General features: G+C 49.1%; 2 protein-coding genes across 2 annotated transcripts in view; both read left to right on the top strand.

The window, feature by feature from the left end:
• The first annotated feature begins 391 nt into the window (after positions 1-391).
• On the top strand, positions 392-1,193 carry gpx2 (glutathione peroxidase 2). The gene is made up of 2 exons (XM_067242788.1): positions 392-613; positions 777-1,193. The coding sequence occupies exons 1-2, from the start codon at positions 392-394 to the stop codon at positions 1,128-1,130; spliced, it is 576 nt and encodes a 191-aa protein (XP_067098889.1). The 3' UTR covers positions 1,131-1,193.
• A 1,192-nt stretch (positions 1,194-2,385) lies between these two features.
• sipa1l1 (signal-induced proliferation-associated 1 like 1) overlaps positions 2,386-17,816 on the top strand; it is a 38,035-nt gene continuing 22,604 nt past the window's right edge. Inside the window, 1 exon segment of the mRNA XM_067243738.1 lies at positions 2,386-2,653. The gene's annotated coding sequence lies outside the window, so the exon portion shown is untranslated.

Below are 17,816 nucleotides of genomic sequence, written 5' to 3' on the forward strand. Positions count from 1 at the left end.
CATGACACACATATTAACAGGTTGTGTTATAGAAATGTTCCTCAGCAACTTGGAGGACAAATGTTCCATTGCTCTAATACCCTAATGTAAAGGTAATGCATACAGGCAGATAAATATGTCTCTAAATTAGATTATTTTGCTTTATATTGCCTCCTTATGAGTGTATATAAGTGATGTTCTGCATGCACGGGTTTACAAACTGAAACGTGAGTCTGTCTACTTCAGTCTGAGGGAGAGTATAGTATGTCAATTGTGTATCAGTTTCCTGCCCAGCAACCTAACCCTCAGGGAGGCAGGTCTTCAGTGTGAAGGCAGGCACCCGGAGGTGGGCTTCCCAGGCTTGTACAGTCCCTGCTTCTCTTCCTGGTCAGTTTAGAGAAAGAGCAGCGCCATGACGTTCATCGCCAAGACCTTCTACGACCTGAGAGCCACGACGCTGGAGGGCGATGCGGTGGACTTCAACGTGTTCAGGGGGCGGGTGGTGCTGATTGAGAATGTGGCGTCTCTATGAGGAACCACCACCCGGGACTACAGCCAGCTGAACGACCTCCAGCGGAGGTACCCTCATCGGCTGGTGGTTCTAGGGTTCCCCTGCAATCAGTTTGGCTACCAGGTCAGTGTGGAGACTGGAGTGTCTATAAGGTCACACTAAACCTTCTTGTGTCCTGTCAACAAGGCCATTCACCTTGACCCTCCACATAAGGAGTTTTAAAAATACAGTATCTGTTGATTATACATGTTCATACTGTAGAGGATTTCTTGTTTGTTTTTAAAAGGAGAACTGCAGTAATGGAGAGATCCTGAACTCGCTGAAGTTTGTCCGACCAGGAGACGGCTACCAACCTGGCTTCACCATCTTTGAGAAGTGTGATGTGAACGGGACTTCCACCCATCCTGTCTTCGCGTATCTGAAAGACAAACTTCCCTACCCCGAGGATGACCCACACTCCCTCATCCAGGACCCCAGGTTCCTCGTCTGGAGTCCCGTCACCAGAACTGACATCTCCTGGAATTTTGAGAAGTTCCTTATTGGACCGGAAGGAGAGCCCTTTAAGAGATACAGCAAGAAATTTCTCACTATTGATATCGAGCCTGACATCCAAAGACTGCTGAGACTAACCAAGACCTGAAAATAGCCCAGTCATGATGACATCACATCCATAATAGATTTACAAATGGTGACATCCATCTTTTTGAGTTTTACTAAATGAGGGTAATGTTCTAAACTATGATGTGAGTATTATCTGATGCCTTGTAAATACTTGAGATTTGGATGCCACTATAGATTAAACATGTGTTAGTGCTAGAAGCTTTGTATTTCAATTATTTAAAAAAATAAATGTTTTTGACAATATAACTCATTATTAAAATTATATTCAACATATACCTTAACATCTGGTTCTATATACTCCTCGTATTATAAATACATTTCTCTTTTCACAGCACTAATTCATACAATCTTGTGCCTATGGCTCGCCGGCAGATGGTGCTACAGATTAGCTGATGGTCTCTAGTTGTGTGAATACTTTTATCTCTTGATATAAGAAACATGAACAAACTAGATATTTCAAATGTTCTGTAGGCCATATTAAAAAAGAAAACATTTCTAGGAAGACAAGGTGTAAATTAAACGTCTACTTAGAGATTATTTGAGAATTTCCAAGAGATCACTGAAAGGTGTTCAGTGTTGAGGTTTTATCTCGGTGTGTCCAAATATTTCTCCCGCTCTTTGTGTGATCTGGAGCAGGGATTTGGTTTAGTATGTCAACAATATCCACAAGTTTCAGCTTGATTTGGCCTTTCATTTCAGAAGCATTGCTTCTCTACTCATGTGATGAATACACACTGCTCCTTTCCATGGAAAACATTTTATAAACACGTTTAGTTATTCTATTCAGACGGCTGTTGACCCATCCAGGACTTTCTGTGACAGTAACTTGGCCTACCTAACTGAGCACTGCGGAGTAGTCCTTAATGACATGTATGTTAGGACAGCCGAAAGGCAAGATACGTTCTGTAAGTAAGATGTTCATAATCGGCTTCCTGTCCAAATCCGTAGAGCTAGTCTACATCCTTTCAGAGGTATCCTGGTTTACAAGATCATTGATTGTGTGGATTGGTGATTAGAAGTCTAGAAGGCCAATACAGTAGCCTATTAGAGATATTCTGAGATTGTAGGCTATTGATAGGCCTATCGACAAAATATTGACGAAAACATTTACTGCATGTCTTTCCCGTTACAACAAATTAATCAATTTTTTTCCTTGACAGAGGAAACATCTACCAAGTCAGGTGAGCAGTATTGTAACCACAGTAACGCTGGCTCTATTGTATGAAGCCCTTCTCGCGAGAGTCCTCCATAGTGAGGGAAGGCTGGATGATCTCATCCCTTCAGCAGCTGCATAGCGCAGCCAGACAAACCCCGAACTTTGGATCAAACTTCTAAGTTGCATCTGTAAAAAAGACGCCCGCGCAATTTAGATTTTCAACTGGAACTGAAACATCTTTCATTAAATCCTTGTATATCTGTGTATAGATTTCAAAGGATCTTCCATAAGAAACAAAAGGACGTAAACGCAGAGTATTGTGTTCATGACATCCAACATTGGGGGAGAGGAGAAAAGGTGATTCCAAATCGTGCTACAAATTTAGGGTAAGTGTTGCGTGTTTTTCATGTCTATATGGCCGTCAAAACCCCACCGACAAAAATGTTAACAATGTGTTGATGTGTGTATTAGGATCCTCTATGGATGTGTAGGCTGCATGATGCGCAAGCAATGGTGTTCCTAAATTGGGAAGGAAGGAATCAGTGAAAGGTTGATGTGAATTTAGAAGGCGCATAATTTTTTCTGCTCGTGTTTAGACCAGACCCCTCAATAGTAACACTGTATCCTTCATACAGTGTAAGTAACACTATATCCTTCATACAGTGTTTCACGTTTGTCAAGGACAGTATGGATTGTTCCAAGTCCCGCTTTGTGAAGCGTTTCACAGGTGGCACGGAGCATGAGCTTGCCGTATTTAGCAGGAGGTGTGTTGCGGTCCATTTGTCGTCACCCCAGCAGGGATTTCAATAGACTTCCAATGATTCATGAATATTTCTGTATTCTTTGTTAGAAATATCCTTTGATGTCAATGGGCCCGTTATGTGTCCATGAACCGTATGTAATGTCGCCCTGTAACACCTGGAAAGGGCCGTTGTAGATATAACTAGGTGTAAATAGCTATCTAGGTTTGTAACTACTGTCCAGACAGCAGGCAAATTAAGCTACACAGAGATTACACGTCAAATAACAGGAAAGCATGCCTATACAACATGTCTTGCCACAGCCACGATGCCAAAATGGCAAAAGTTTTCAAGTACAAAGGAATGAATTGTTATGGATTACGTTTATGACCTATAGCTGTGACCGAAATGAAACACAAATGACAGGAGAGGGTTGACGAATCTCCTGGATTTACCAGTTCATATATAACCGATAGCGAATCCGTTAACCTATGTCCCTTTAGTGCTGGACCTTTTTGTGAGTAGATTGGTAATGGCTTTAGGTAGAAGTTGTATTTAAAATGAGAATTCAAATGAAAAACTGTTCCCTGCAGTGGCAAATCTGGAATCACTTTGACACAAGATGTAAACTTGGCCACTGTGACAGGCTGTTTCTCACTGCCCGGTAGCTGTCAAAATGTGTCCACGTTCAGTATATTTACAGTATTGCTAGCAGTCTGCTCTGACCGTTTATCATATTTTCATGCGCGTTGCTGATTAAATTTTGAAAATCACAGCGAATAGTTTTTATTTTGAGCTTGTGTTTATTTAGTTCTCCCGTCCCTGTCAAGGAAATGAAGCTGTTGTGTTTTTTACGGTATGATGACAAAGAACTATAGATCCTCAAACACAACAATTGTTCTCTTTTTGACTTCCCATTTTTACATTTTGTCTAACAATAGATTATCATGTTAATAAGGTGACAGAAATTGTTCCAGGAGTTAAACACGTATACCTACACCAGCCCTTGCCTCTTCTAATGAGTTTTTCTTATAATTAATCTAGTGCAGACACCGCAGTTTACTATCACCACAGGGGCACGCCTCTAGCTCTAGAATAATCTCCCATGATAGGCCACGTAGTCTCTGATTTGTGCTACAGACAAAAATATAATTCAAGGTTAAAATAAGTCCTGTGCTGTGGAATAAGGGAGCCCACAGATTCCTCTGTCTGAACAGGGCAAACTCTGAATCTCATCAGTCACGGGGTGACTGCCCAGAGACCAGACCGGTCGTAGTTTGAGAGACGGGAGCTTCACAGCTCCCTGGTGTATTTTAGTTGTGAATATTGATGATTGTTTCCTTTGGTGTTGAGAGTTCTGGAGGTGATTTGTGAAACAGACGTGTGATATTGTTTGGCCCTAAGAACTCTGGGTAAAGAAGGTACAGAGAAAACATGCTGATGGCAGGAATGCTCAAAGGCTGGTTGAAAATGCAAAGTGCTCCTCTCTCTTACTTCCCCCTCCTTTCCCAGTCACTCATAGTTGAGCAAGACATGGTTTGTCTTGATTGCGCTTCTCTCTCTCTGTAACAGTCATGTTGTGTGGTGCTTTGTCTTTGTGGTGGCCTTGTGCGTTCGTGGAGGGCAGCTTTCCTGGCTGTTAAGTCAGAGTTAGGGTTAGGTTTCCATTGTTTCCTGTGAGCTAGCTGGAAGGGGTTGGCATGAGCAGAGATGAGAGGAGCAACAAGAGGAGCTTTGTGTCACTTTATGAAGTGCCTTTCTGTGAAATTTGTATTTAATGTTAAGTGTCTGCAATTAATTACGTAATCAAACTTTTTGTGTGGTTTATGGAGCCATTGAGTGGCAGGTAGCATTTTAAGACAGCAGCTTAGATCATTGACTGAATTTCCTTAATGTTTGCTTGGCTGTCTACATTCATGAACAGGGAGTTGAACCTGTCGTTATAATAATACATTTTATTTAAAGGCACCTGTCTCGGCACTCAAGGAAACCGTACAGGGTACAGAAGACATTTAAAACAGCAAAATAAAGAAGAACCCTATATCTCTTTAATAAAGTTTTTTGTTTAATTAATGAGGCATTCCTTCCCAAGAAGATATGTGTTAGTTCCAGTCTCCACTATCTCCTTTCAAACAGCCTTCAGATTGTTTGAGATGCGCTGTGCTGTGTGATTAGCCACCTAGCATCCAGGAGGCTGCATTTGTAGCCATTCATGGTCAAAGCCAGACTAAACAGACCTTGGAATATCCTCTAGAACGACCGATAGGACTGGTATCATGTTGGTCAAGCTTTTCCCGCGAAACCGATCAAAACTGATGGTTTGACCCTTAAGAAGTGACGTTGTGATAAATGCCCAGAGGCTGGATGCGGTTGCATCAGTGGTTAGGAAGAGCCTTGGGTGAGACCATGTCAGTCATGTGTGTCGGGTAACATGCCAGGCCAGAGACATGAGGGGAGAGTGGCTCGTGTTGGGACGTGGCCTGAGACATGAGGGGAGAGTGGCTCGTGTTGGGACGTGGCCTGAGACATGAGGGGAGAGTGGCTCGTGTTGGGACGTGGCCTGAGACATGAGGGGAGAGTGGCTCGTGTTGGGACGTGGCCTGAGACATGAGGGGAGAGTGGCTCGTGTTGGGACGTGGCCTGAGACATGAGGGGAGAGTGGCTCGTGTTGGGACGTGGCCTGAGACATGAGGGGAGAGTGGCTCGTGTTGGGACGTGGCCTGAGACATGAGGGGAGAGTGGCTCGTGTTGGGACGTGGCCTGAGACATGAGGGGAGAGTGGCTCGTGTTGGGACGTGGCCAGAGACATGAGGGGAGAGTGGCTCGTGTTGGGACGTGCCCTGAGACATGAGGGGAGAGTGGCTCGTGTTGGGACGTGGCCAGAGACATGAGGGGAGAGTGGCTCGTGTTGGGACGTGGCCTGAGACATGAGGGGAGAGTGGCTCGTGTTGGGACGTGGCCTGAGACATGAGGGGAGAGTGGCTCGTGTTGGGACGTGGCCTGAGACATGAGGGGAGAGTGGCTCGTGTTGGGACGTGGCCTGAGACATGAGGGGAGAGTGGCTCGTGTTGGGACGTGGCCTGAGACATGAGGGGAGAGTGGCTCGTGTTGGGACGTGGCCTGAGGCCTTGTGAGTGTCACCACTCTGGTGACTGGGCCTGACAGAGCTGACCAGGATGATGATGACAGCTCCTGTGTGTTTCCTGCTAAACTACAGTTCCGGCTTTGTCTGGTGGAGGCTGCCTGTCTGTCAGCCAATGGAAGAGGCCAGAGTGCTGGGTACACACAATGGTGATGATGTCATCTCTTTCAGTGCACTGTCACAGAGCAAACACACAGACAAAGAGAAGAGCACACTCACTCACATATATGAAACTGTTGTGGTTTGATGATGACTGATGGAAAAATCACTTTTGTTGTAAATACGAGGCGTGAGGACGGGGTGACACAGGTGTGAGCTGATTGGAACAGTGATGTTATTCTCCAGGGTGGACACGGCAGAGCAGTCTACTGTCCTGCTGCTAGCCCTGAAGTCCCATCAGCTGTCAGAGGGAGAGATGTCCTGACATGTCCTGACCCTCAACCCCTAGCCTGACCAACGCCTAACCCACAGTCACAACAGAGCTCATCTCTGGGAAACAAAACACAAACAAAGCTGGAAATGGAGCACAGACTGGGGAAAACCACTCCCAGACAAACGTCCACTCAGGTTTTGGGGTGAAGGGATGTTTTGGAGAGAAAAATAGCTTTCTGTAATGAAACCCTGGTCCCTGGTGATGTGTTGCTGCAGGCTATCTTTGCTGGCATGGTGACGATGTATCTTGTGTTGTCTGAACATGTCTGTCAGTCTCTACAGTATCAGATAAGCAGACATCTACTCTCTCTTTTGCTCTCTATCCCTCTCTCTTTCTTTCTCTCTCCTTCCACACCCAACTCCCACTAGCAGAGTACTAGGATTCCACAGAATTGAAACCACAGTCAGGCCCAGGCCCCATGCAGAGCCTCTGAACGTAGGAGCAGCATATCTTCCCATAGGGAAACCACAGAGGTTCACTGTTGAGCCGTGGACAGAAGACTGAGAGGCAGTGCGGCAGGAATGTTCCAGGGCTCGGTCATTGCTCAATCTGGATATCAATCTGCAGACAGGTCTGTTCAGCTAGTTTTCATTCCTGCCACTTTAACGACTGTTTTTGTTGCGTTCATGAGCAGCCCGGCGTGTAGCAAAACTGGAATTCCTTCCATGCAGCCCAGTGCCTCGTGTTTTCTCCTGTGAACTTGAGAGCTTTGCAAACCCTGTCCACGTTATCGAAGCATGCAGAACATTAGTGAAACAGTTGTACTGGCACACGTCCCCCCCCTCTCCCCAGCTTCCTGCATCCCGACTTGCAAAAATCCATTTCCTCATTGCACAAAGATTCCTCGTCCTCTGTCGTCGAAGGATGTGTGTTTCCTGTGAGTTATGGCGGGCCCCAGGCTTGGAGAGATGGCTGGACTGAAGCAGCCTCATCGTTGTCCTGTGCTGGGGGAACACAGAGAGAGGCAGAGACTGAAGGAAATTACAGTCTTACTGTATATCAGACAACAAGGATGGGGGATTCCCTCATTAAAGGGGGACGTACCCCAATCACACCTTCAAGGACACATAATTGCCTCCTGGCTTTATGTTTGGCTTCTGCCGAACTTTGAGTGGATAGAATTCAGAGACTTACTGTGTAGACTTTCCAGACAGTGTCTGACAGAAAGAGCTGGTTGGATCGGCTGAATGGCAAACATGGCTTTCTTCCCAGACCTGCCGACCTGCAAGCCTGTTTCCTGTGTATTTCATTGATATACAGTATTCCTGGAGAACATGGCTACAGCGTTTCTGTGAGAGGTAGATGCATATCGGCTCCTCCAACCTAGAGCTCCCAGGAGAGTCTTTCATCTCACCCTTTCAGTAATACGTAGCACTGCAGTTGTGACAGCTCTTTTCTAGTGGTGGGGTTATCTAAAACCAGTGAATAAATGATAGGGAAGGAAGCCCTTTGAACCCTACAACATAAATGTTACAACGATTAGACGAGACATGAATATGGCAGTTTTAAAGTTTGTTCTTGAACACGGCTCGCACACAGACGAGCTGTGTAGGTGCGCAGTCTATGACCGTGAGAAAGTGCTGTTCTCTTCTGAGTTGAAGGACAGTCCGTATTTGTGAAACATTAAATAGTTGATGTGTTTGCAGGAGTGACAGTGTTGGACTTGCTTTATCAAACATTGGCCAGCCAGAGGCCTGGGAAAGAGGCGTGGCATCTGGGAAAGAGGCGTGGCATCTGGGGAAGAGGCGTGGCATCTGGGAAATAGGCGTGGCATCCCCGTTTCTCTGTGACTTGGGGAACCGTTGCTGCTGGCTCCGTGGAGCAGGGGGGCGAGTGTTTACCTGGCGCTGTTTCCTGACTGGCGTGCTAATTAGCGTAGCTCTCCTGAGAGGGAGCAGCTCTGGAAGGAGAACACCTTCACCTGCCCGCCAGGCCCTCTGCCCTCCTGCAGCTGCACTGCCAACAACACCACCTTCACCAGCCCAGGTAAGACACAGGCTGGTGAAACCTGGCGCTACCTCACATCCCGTGTGTGCCTGTGGAGATCTGTCTGCAGCGCTGCTTGGGTCGGGTGTGTGTTGTGTTGTTGTTGTAAAGATGCTAATGACGGATCAAATACAGTTCCATCTAAAACTCAGCATGTCCCCCCCACCCCCCCCCCCCACACACACACACACACACACACACACACTTCTGGGGATTCTGAGCCTTGACTATGGAGGGGGGGGGCGCTTGAGAAGGGTGTGTTAATTGCGTTCTGCTTTCCTTGAGTCCCATGAACCGAAACTAAAACGGAGGAATTGCTACAACTGTCAGATGTTGTCTAGCTAATACAGCGTATGCTAATCTCCTGAGATTCTGGTGTTCATGACTCTGAATGAGGCCTCTGTGTTCCAGTCTCTCTGTTTGATGGGAAGAGGAAAGCATCTGGCTCCACCCAGGGACCTGCAGTGAGATGAATTGTGCCCTTGTATGAAAATGACTTCCGTACTCTGAGTTGCCGAGCGAGGTGTGAGTGTCTGTGTGTGTGTGTGTGTCTGTGTGTGTGTCTGTGTGTGTGTCTGTGTGAGTGTGAGTGTGAGTGTGAGTGTGAGTGTGAGTGTGAGTGTGAGTGTGAGTGTGAGTGTGAGTGTGAGTGTGAGTGTGTGTGTGTCTGTGTGTCTGTGTGTGTGTGTCTGTGTCTGTGTGAGTGTGAGTGTGAGTGTGAGTGTGAGTGTGAGTGTGTGTGTGTGAGTGTGTGTGTTCTGCAGTGCAGGTCAGCAGTAGTGCACCATGCAGGTTTGGACATTGCTTTCCTGGCACGGCCTGTGATTTAGCACGGCGCCTGTTATGCAATGCTGCCTGAATTATTGCTGCACAAATGACTCTGTATGAATTGATTAACTCTGGGGCTTTACTGTATATAATTGGACTGGAAGTGCAGCAGTCTGTACCTGGACGGATGCCCAGATCAATGACTGGAAATAGTTTATATGCAAATGTTGTGTTGTTAATACTGTTACATCGACGACTCCTACCCTGTGACATAAGACACGTTGACCCTGCTTATCTGAAATCCACATCACTGCATGATGTGTTGAATAAGTTAAAGTGTTCAAATGTGACCCGCTCACGGGTTTGTGTATACTGTCAAAAGATGTTGACGATTTGTGCGGTACCTGTGTCCTATTTTGAGGATGGGGGACTTATCCTTTTCCTGCATCAGCGCTCCCAGCTCTGTAGGATTACTGTCAGCTGTGCTCCTCTGTAGGACGCACTGTTTCTGCTCCGTGGCCTCCCTCTTCATCATAGCCTGGCACCAGTGACAACACAGGCAGCAACCGGAGCCTGCTTTCCCCTGCAGTCAGCAACACCTGCAGCCTGGATCTTGTTAAATGGGCCTCCACGGTCCTACAGCATTCTGTAACACCACCACCTTATATATGCAACTTTATTAGATGGACTTCCCATTTTCCTTTAGCTAATGCATTGGTAGTTTGAGGGGTTAATTAAAAACGGTTAATCTTTTCGAGAGCACGGCTTGTGTGGTAGTCAGGCTATTAGCGGCTGGGATCATCAGAGTGGGAATCTGGTGAGTGTGGAGGGATATAAATGAAGCTTTCACCTTGAGCTTTACCCCAAAGGAAAGGTGTGTTCCTTTTCTGCAGTTGCACTTTCTCTAAACATTGATCCGCACACCGATTGGCAGTTGTTATTTCCAAACTACCCACAGCTAATCTTTGCTGTAGAAATTGGATGATGAAGAACATGGATTTCCATGGTTTGTTTCTGGTAAACAGATGATAACTGTTTTTCGTTGCCAAGGCCTGAGGTTTATCCTGAGGCTAGCTGGGTGCAGGCTAGGGGCGCTAGCTGTTTTTGCGGTTGTTTTGGAGCTCATGGTGGCTTATCATATGTTTACTCAGTGGGATCCCGACCCTCCCTACTCTGCCTTTTTTTAGCTGTCACATCAGCTTGTCTGACAGTCAGATCACCTCCCGAAACCAGCCCTGGCAGCTCACGTCAACACCCCAAACTCACACGCCAGTCTTAGCTAGCTCTACGAGCTAGACATTCTTTAGGAAGAGAAAGCACAGAAGTAGGCCTGCTAATAGAGTAGCAACATCATCCATGTTCTCGCTTCTCTTCTATCTTTGCAGCTGCTTCTGTGATGTGCTTTGTGTTTGTGCTGCATACTTATCACTTAACATGGAGGGATGGATCCTTTGTGGGATTTTAGGAGTTTTTCTCAATTCTGTTCGTCTGTGGCTGTATGATATGACAGTCAGCAGACGTTTTTTACGTAACCGGAAGATTCGATACCCACGCGACCTACGCGATACCCAATGCATTTCAGTATGTGATAAAAAATTTGAGTACTTTGCTGAGTACTTTGATATACTTTTGTACAATTTTTCTTCTCCCTGTTGCTCTGAGCTACAGTCCCGAAGTGAATGATTTACAAGCATCACAGGCTTTTGCAATGTTGACACCTCTGCAGTGAGAATCTATCAGGTCACTGTCAACTGACCTTGCTGCTAGACTGCAGCTTGTCATTAAGGCGATCACTGCTCTCTCTCTCTCGCTCTCGCGCTCTCAAAAAAAAGGCCTTGTCTATCTGGCATATTACCATATTGCACATATGACAGATTCTTTTTGTAGGTTTGGTTACGTAATGTGTCCAGTTGAAGCCATCGACTGTCCTGTCCTGTTCTCCTCTGTTGTCCCCTACTGGCCCCAGTTACAGGAGCAAATGGCTGTTCTGGCACAAGACCAGGACTGGACTGGCACTGGGCTGTACACCAAATTACATCTAACAGACTGGCACACTCACACACTCTCTCTCTCTCTCACACACACACACACACACACACACACACACACACACACACACACACACACACACACACACACACACACACACACACACTCACAGCAGGAAGGACTCCCAGCTCCCACATCCTCTTTGGGTGCATAGAGCCCAGGGCACGGTTCAATGCAGTGAGCTGCAAGATCAAACACACACCGCATCCTCTCCTGCACCACACAGCAAAACGTCCCATCCAAATGGTGCCATGTTATTGATGTGATGAAAGGACTTCCCCAGATGAACCGTGGATGCAGTTCGTTCGTCCCCTCTCCTGCTGAACCACCGCTCTGGGTCTGCCGTCGGTCTGAGATTGATCCAGAGCTGCAGTCGAACGAATCCAAGCTCAGTATGTACATGACTTTATAGTCAGAAAGAGCCCTCCTCTGCTTTTGCCAGGATGCAGGATGACTGGCCTCTGCCTCTGAGAGCAGCTGGGAGGAAGTCTGCTGGCTGGCCGGCCACCAGACACAACATCTGAAGAGAGAGGATGCTGAGACACGAGTACTTCAGCTTCCCGGCACTGCGCTAATTACACCGCTGCTAACCCAGCTGCAGTGACAGACCATTCCAGTCTACCCGCATTCACTGTGTCTGTTTGTGGTGTTGCTACACACACCACACAGACATTACCCTTCCTTCCAGCCAAGATTTCGATGTTTGTTTGGCAACAGATTGGTTCACCAGCTTTTCCCTCAGAAATCTGGGAGGGGGCGTGTTTACCGTTGTCGAGTGCGTTTAGGAAGGTGACAGAGAATACAAACGATTTATCTTCCAACCTCTCTCTCTCCGTGCCCCAGTTCTACCCAGGCGCTCTGCTGGGAAATGCTCCCGTTCCACTGGAGCATTAAAAACTACCGCTTTGTCGCCTAGCTCTGCGTGGCTGAATCCCTGCCAGGGCTTCGGAACGCTGACATCTTTAATTATTGTGGTGAGGGACGTGAACGTAGCTGCTAATCTAGCATAAAGTTATGCAGCAGTTGATTGATATTCAGAGCTCAAGGTGGGTGGGGAAGGAACACTCTCCCAGACTCTGATGTGGATAGGTCACAGAACCAGAGCGGTAGGATTGGGTGAGAGAAAGAGAGGGCAGTTTTCAGAGAAGAGTCAGTCACGGTAATAAGCTTAAGATCGAGAACCCCCCCTCCCACACACACAGACACACACAATCTCTCTCTCCTCCTCCTCACTCATCCAGAAACTGACAGCGGGGGACCCTCGGCATTCATCAAAGTCTGTCAGAGTGAGCTACACATACATCAAGTCACAAGGCGTTCTCGCTGTTCTCTGCAGAGGACGGGGATGTTCCAGCGGGTTACTGGGAAAGGTAAGCTGCCGGGAGAGAGGGGGAGGGAGGGAGGGGGGGGGGGGGGAGGGGGATGGAGGGAGGGAGGGAGGGGGAGGGGGATGGAGGGAGGGAGGGGGAGGTAGGTAGGGAGAGTCTCTGCTTGGAAAGGGCTGTCATTGTGGTCGTGGCAGAACAGGAGTGATCTGTGGTTGTCACGGTTAATACATCCAGATGTCTTTTGAAGTGTCTCTCCATCTCTGGTGTTGGCGTGGGTCTGCTGATGCGACGGTGAGGAGCTCTGCGCTGCAGATGCACCTGAGGGGGCTACGTCTGATCTGCTGCAGCCAGCGCTCGAGGGCCAATCTGCTGTGAGACGGGTTGAGGTGGCTCTCCGAGTAGGAGGTTCAGATGGATCTGAGAGCGCTGGACTCAGCCTACATATCCTCTCTCTGACCCGCTCATACGCTAGCTAGCCTCGGTTTGACTGCTGAAACCTATTAGAGTCCCTCAGAGCAGTGTGTGCGTGCGTGTGTGTGTGTGTGTGATACTTTGTTGGAGCACGTGTAGAGTAGAAGTGCTTCCTGGTGGCACAGGGGCAGGGCAGGCTGAGGCAGAGTGTTGGTTCAGAGGCAGGCAGGGCAGGCTGAGGCAGAGTGTTGGTTCAGAGGCAGGCAGGGCAGGCGGAGGCAGAGTGTTGGTTCAGAGGCAGGCAGGGCAGGCGGAGGCAGAGTGTTGGTTCAGAGGCAGGCAGGGCAGGCTGAGGCAGAGTGTTGGTTCAGAGGCAGGCAGGGCAGGCTGAGGCAGAGTGTTGGTTCAGAGGCAGGCAGGGCAGGCTGAGGCAGAGTGTTGGTTCAGAGGCAGGCAGGCAGGGCAGGCTGAGGCAGAGTGTTGGTTCAGAGGCAGGCAGGGCAGAGAGAGGAAAAGTGCAGCCTGGAGCAGACTTCAATCCCCTCCTGCTGCTAAGAGACAGGCAGGAACACAGACAGACAGGCAGGAACACAGACAGACAGGCAGGAACACAGACAGACAGGCAGGAACACAGACAGACAGGCAGGAACACAGACAGACAGGCAGGCAGGAACACAGACAGGCAGGCAGGAACACAGACAGACAGGCAGGAACACAGACAGACAGGCAGGCAGGCAGGAACACAGACAGACAGGCAGGCAGGCAGGAACACAGACAGACAGGCAGGCAGGAACACAGACAGACAGGCAGGCAGGAACACAGACAGACAGGCAGGCAGGAACACAGACAGACAGGCAGGCAGGAACACAGACAGACAGGCAGGCAGGAACACAGACAGACAGGCAGGCAGGAACACAGACAGACAGGCAGGCAGGAACACAGACAGACAGGCAGGCAGGAACACAGACAGACAGGCAGGCATCCAGCTCATTAGAATGTTTCACATTCCTCTTCAAGCCCTGCTGCTTGTCCTCTCATCCCCTCCTCTTCAGAGCACCTCCAAGCTGTGCTAACATCCCACAACCTCAGAAGTCTTCTCTGCTCTGTGAAGACTGCCTCTCACTGGCGTGCCCCCCTCCCCCTCAGATCATATACATCAGACCGGGCCTGTAGAGAACTTGTAAATGAAAACCTCTAAAACACTGTGTGGGGCAGAACAGTACGATGAGCCAAGTGAGGTCATCACGCCAGGCTAGCTAGTCTGGGCTCCGTGTTCAGGTCGGACGTCTGTTGAGGGGTATCAGGTCTCTGGTCTTGGTGACTGGCTGAGTCCAGCTGTGTGTGAGGTAGACCACCTAAGCAGCATAATTAGCTCTTAAGCGGAGGCTTAATAGAGCTCCCAGGCACTAGAAGCATACAGCTCTCGAATGACTCGCTGTCATTATAGTTCTAGCCCACCCACAAACATGCCACTGTCGGTGAAAATAGGAATGGAGTAAAACCCTCCCAAAAATATCCTCAGCATAGTTTACAAGGTAGTAAATGCTACTGTAACGTATTAAGGTGGGTGTCTAGGTAAGTAGGTAGGGGGATAGATAGTTAGGTAAATAGAGAATAGGGAAGTAAAGATGGTGTCCCAGTCGATGCCCTGCCAGATAACTAGTTTGGCTGGAGCCCCGAGCTGTCCTCCAGAGTTGGGTTCAGTTCAGTACTCCATCGCTGGTTAGCTCTGCTCACTGACCTGTGATGCTCAGAAAGTGAGGCGTTAGCGCGCTGCATGGAAGTACGCCGCTGGTGAGATGGAGATGAACAGCCACTGCTCTACTTTGAGAGCGTCAGGGGAGCAGTGGCTATCGCGTGTGCCGTCGCTCTCGTACATCGCTCTCGTACGTCGCTCTCGTACATCGTCTATCGCAGTTCAGCTTTGTTGCGGTTTGTTAGAGTCTACATGAACATTCCTCCTGTTGGATGAGCTGAATGTCATTGATGAATTGTGAAACCAAGCTAACAGAGGCTCTCGGCCGTTAAGAGGATTGTTTTCTGAAACTTTTTGTAAGTGGGATTTCTCTTTTGTTTTGAACTGGAGTGTCTGTGCGACAGCTCTCCTGAGGCTTGTCTGAACCTGCACTCACTTCTCTTACACACTCTTCACTTCCTCCTCCTTGATGACATAGATGAAATTCCAGAACTCCTCCTGAGGTTTCATGATGCGGGTATGGGTTGTCTGTCTGGAGGCGAGTGTGTGTGTGTATGTGTGTGTGTATGTGTGTATGCTCTGTAGGTGTCTGGTTGTCTCTCCTTGCTCAGTCAGTCAGCTTCTCTCCAGTTGTACAGAGACAGAATGCAGACGGAGAGACAGAGACAAATATATAAAAAGGAATGAAGAAATGGAGAGAGAGGGAGATGTGGTGTTCACCCCCGCAGGACTGCCGTGTCACTTCCTGTGCCCCGGACCTGTCACTTCCTGTTCCCCGGGCAGTTTTCGACTGCAGCTGTGGAAGGGCGTATTACGACCTCAACTCACCCGTCATTGCAACACGCCCCCTCCCTCCCTCCCTCCCTCCCCCCCTCCCCTCCCCTCCCCTCCCCCCCTCCCTCCCTCCCTCCCTCCCTCCCTCCCTCCCTCCCTCCCTCCCTCCCTCCCTCCCTCCCTCCCTCCCTCCCTCCCTCCCTCCCTCCCTCCCTCCCTCCCTCCCTCCCTCCCTCCCTCCCTCCCTCCCTCCCTCCCTCCCTCCCTCCCTCCTCAGTGTTACACTAAAGCAAACTGCTGGAGAGGCGTGGGTACACATATCGATGTTGTGTCTTTTTCTTCACAAAGCTGTAAGTCTGTGTCTGTACCCTGCTTGACCTCCTGCCTGACCTCCTGCCTGACCTCCTGCCTGACCTCCTGCCTGACCTCCTAGCCTGCCTCTCCAGTACTGTGGTTTTGGCTGTGCCGTGTGACAGACCTGGTCTGGGTCCTGTTGCGCGTCGCGTCAGGAGAAGATGACTTGTAAAAGAGCGTGTGTCACTGAGCTGTGAGTTATGTCCTGGTGTTTGTCAGCTGCTCGTCATTTCTGAGTTAGACTGACGGAACAGTCTGGACCACCTGATTACAGACTTCTGTGTCTCAGCGGAATGAGTCACACTCACATGGTATAGCTACTGATAACGCACACACACACACACACACACACACACACACACACACACACACACACACACACACACACACACACAGTCACACCCTCCTCTCTTTGTAGTAACCGCTCATTTTAACTGCCCTCTTATCAACTCTCTCTGTTTCTCTCTGTCTGTCTGTCTCTCTGTCTGTGTATGTGATCTCTCTCTCTCTGTCTGTCTGTCTGTCTGTCTCTCTGTGTCTGTGATCTATGCGTGATTCATTAGCATCCTCTCAGCAGGTCTTGTGTATATCGTCCTAGTCAGTTCGGGGCCTGTTATCAAAGACCTCTCTGTGCTCTAGAGGAGGGTCCCGGTGTTCCCCGCACAGGACCAGGACAGAGGGACCTCTATTCCTGTCCCCCCCCAGGCCTGAGAGCCCTCAGAGGGGACAGGGAAGGCTGCAGGGCTGCAGGGCTGCAGGGCTGCAGGGCTGCAGGGCCGCAGGGCCGCAGGGCCGCAGAGCTGCAGGACCGCAGGGCCGCAGAGCTGCAGGACCGCAGGGCCGCAGAGCTGCAGGGCCGCAGGACCGCAGGGCCGCAGGGCCGCAGGGCCGCAGGGCCGCACGGACGCTCTGCTGTGTTGTTGGGGCTCCCAGAGCAGTCTGCCTGCCGTGGCCCGTCTCTTCAGGGGACACCCGGGGGAGCTGCTTGGCATCGCCCGGGCATGTTGTTTATTCTCTCCCAGCGACGGACCTTGGACCCAGAGCAGCACAGGCCTGCTAGCAAAAGTGTGCCTCCCAGTGTGTTCTGGGAGTTGTAGTCCCAGTGTGTTTTGGGAATTGTAGTCCCAGAGTAAGTACTTATGGCAAATCTTACTGTGCCTCAAGAGAACTTGACTAATTATATATGGCTATAGTCATTTATTTTCTAGAGCTTTTAAAATGAGAGCTCTTTGTTTCTCATTACTAAGCGCTTACAGAAGCCTTACACTATAAAGCCGGGCACCAGTTTTAGAAAACTTACATCATTCATATCTGTTTCATCCTGCGTTACCACTGTCCGCAAACTCAGTGGCTTTGATGCGGTTGTGTTCTGTAACAGTGTGTGTGTGTGTGTGTGTGACCAAGTCCTTCACCTGGGTTGCAACTGAGGGCAGGGCCCCAGGTGCAACCAGGGCCCCAGGTGCAACCAGGGCCCTGGTGACGGGACTAAAACAACATCGTTACCATTACAGCATCTCTCTAGGGGCAGGATGACATCAACACACCTCTTTCTCTCTCTTTTTCTTTGTCTCTCTTCCTCGCTTCTCCCTCTCTCTCTGGCTCATCGCTCGTCTCCCCTGGAGAACAGCTAAAGGCTATAGGCTCAGTTATAGGAAGTTAACCTTTTATCCCCTGACACATGACTCAGACCGTAGACTTGAGCTCTTGTGGGTGAGACTTGTGTGTGTCATTCAGAGATTACTCAGGAACCTTCCCAGAATTACAATTATGCACAACACACACAATTCTGAGAGGATGTAAGGAAATGGGCACACAGCATGTTTTCTCTGTTTCTCACACCACACACACATCACACACTCCACATTCAC

The sequence above is a fragment of the Osmerus mordax genome, chromosome 9 (genome assembly GCF_038355195.1).
Source record: "Osmerus mordax isolate fOsmMor3 chromosome 9, fOsmMor3.pri, whole genome shotgun sequence".
NCBI classification, from domain to species: domain Eukaryota; kingdom Metazoa; phylum Chordata; class Actinopteri; order Osmeriformes; family Osmeridae; genus Osmerus; species Osmerus mordax.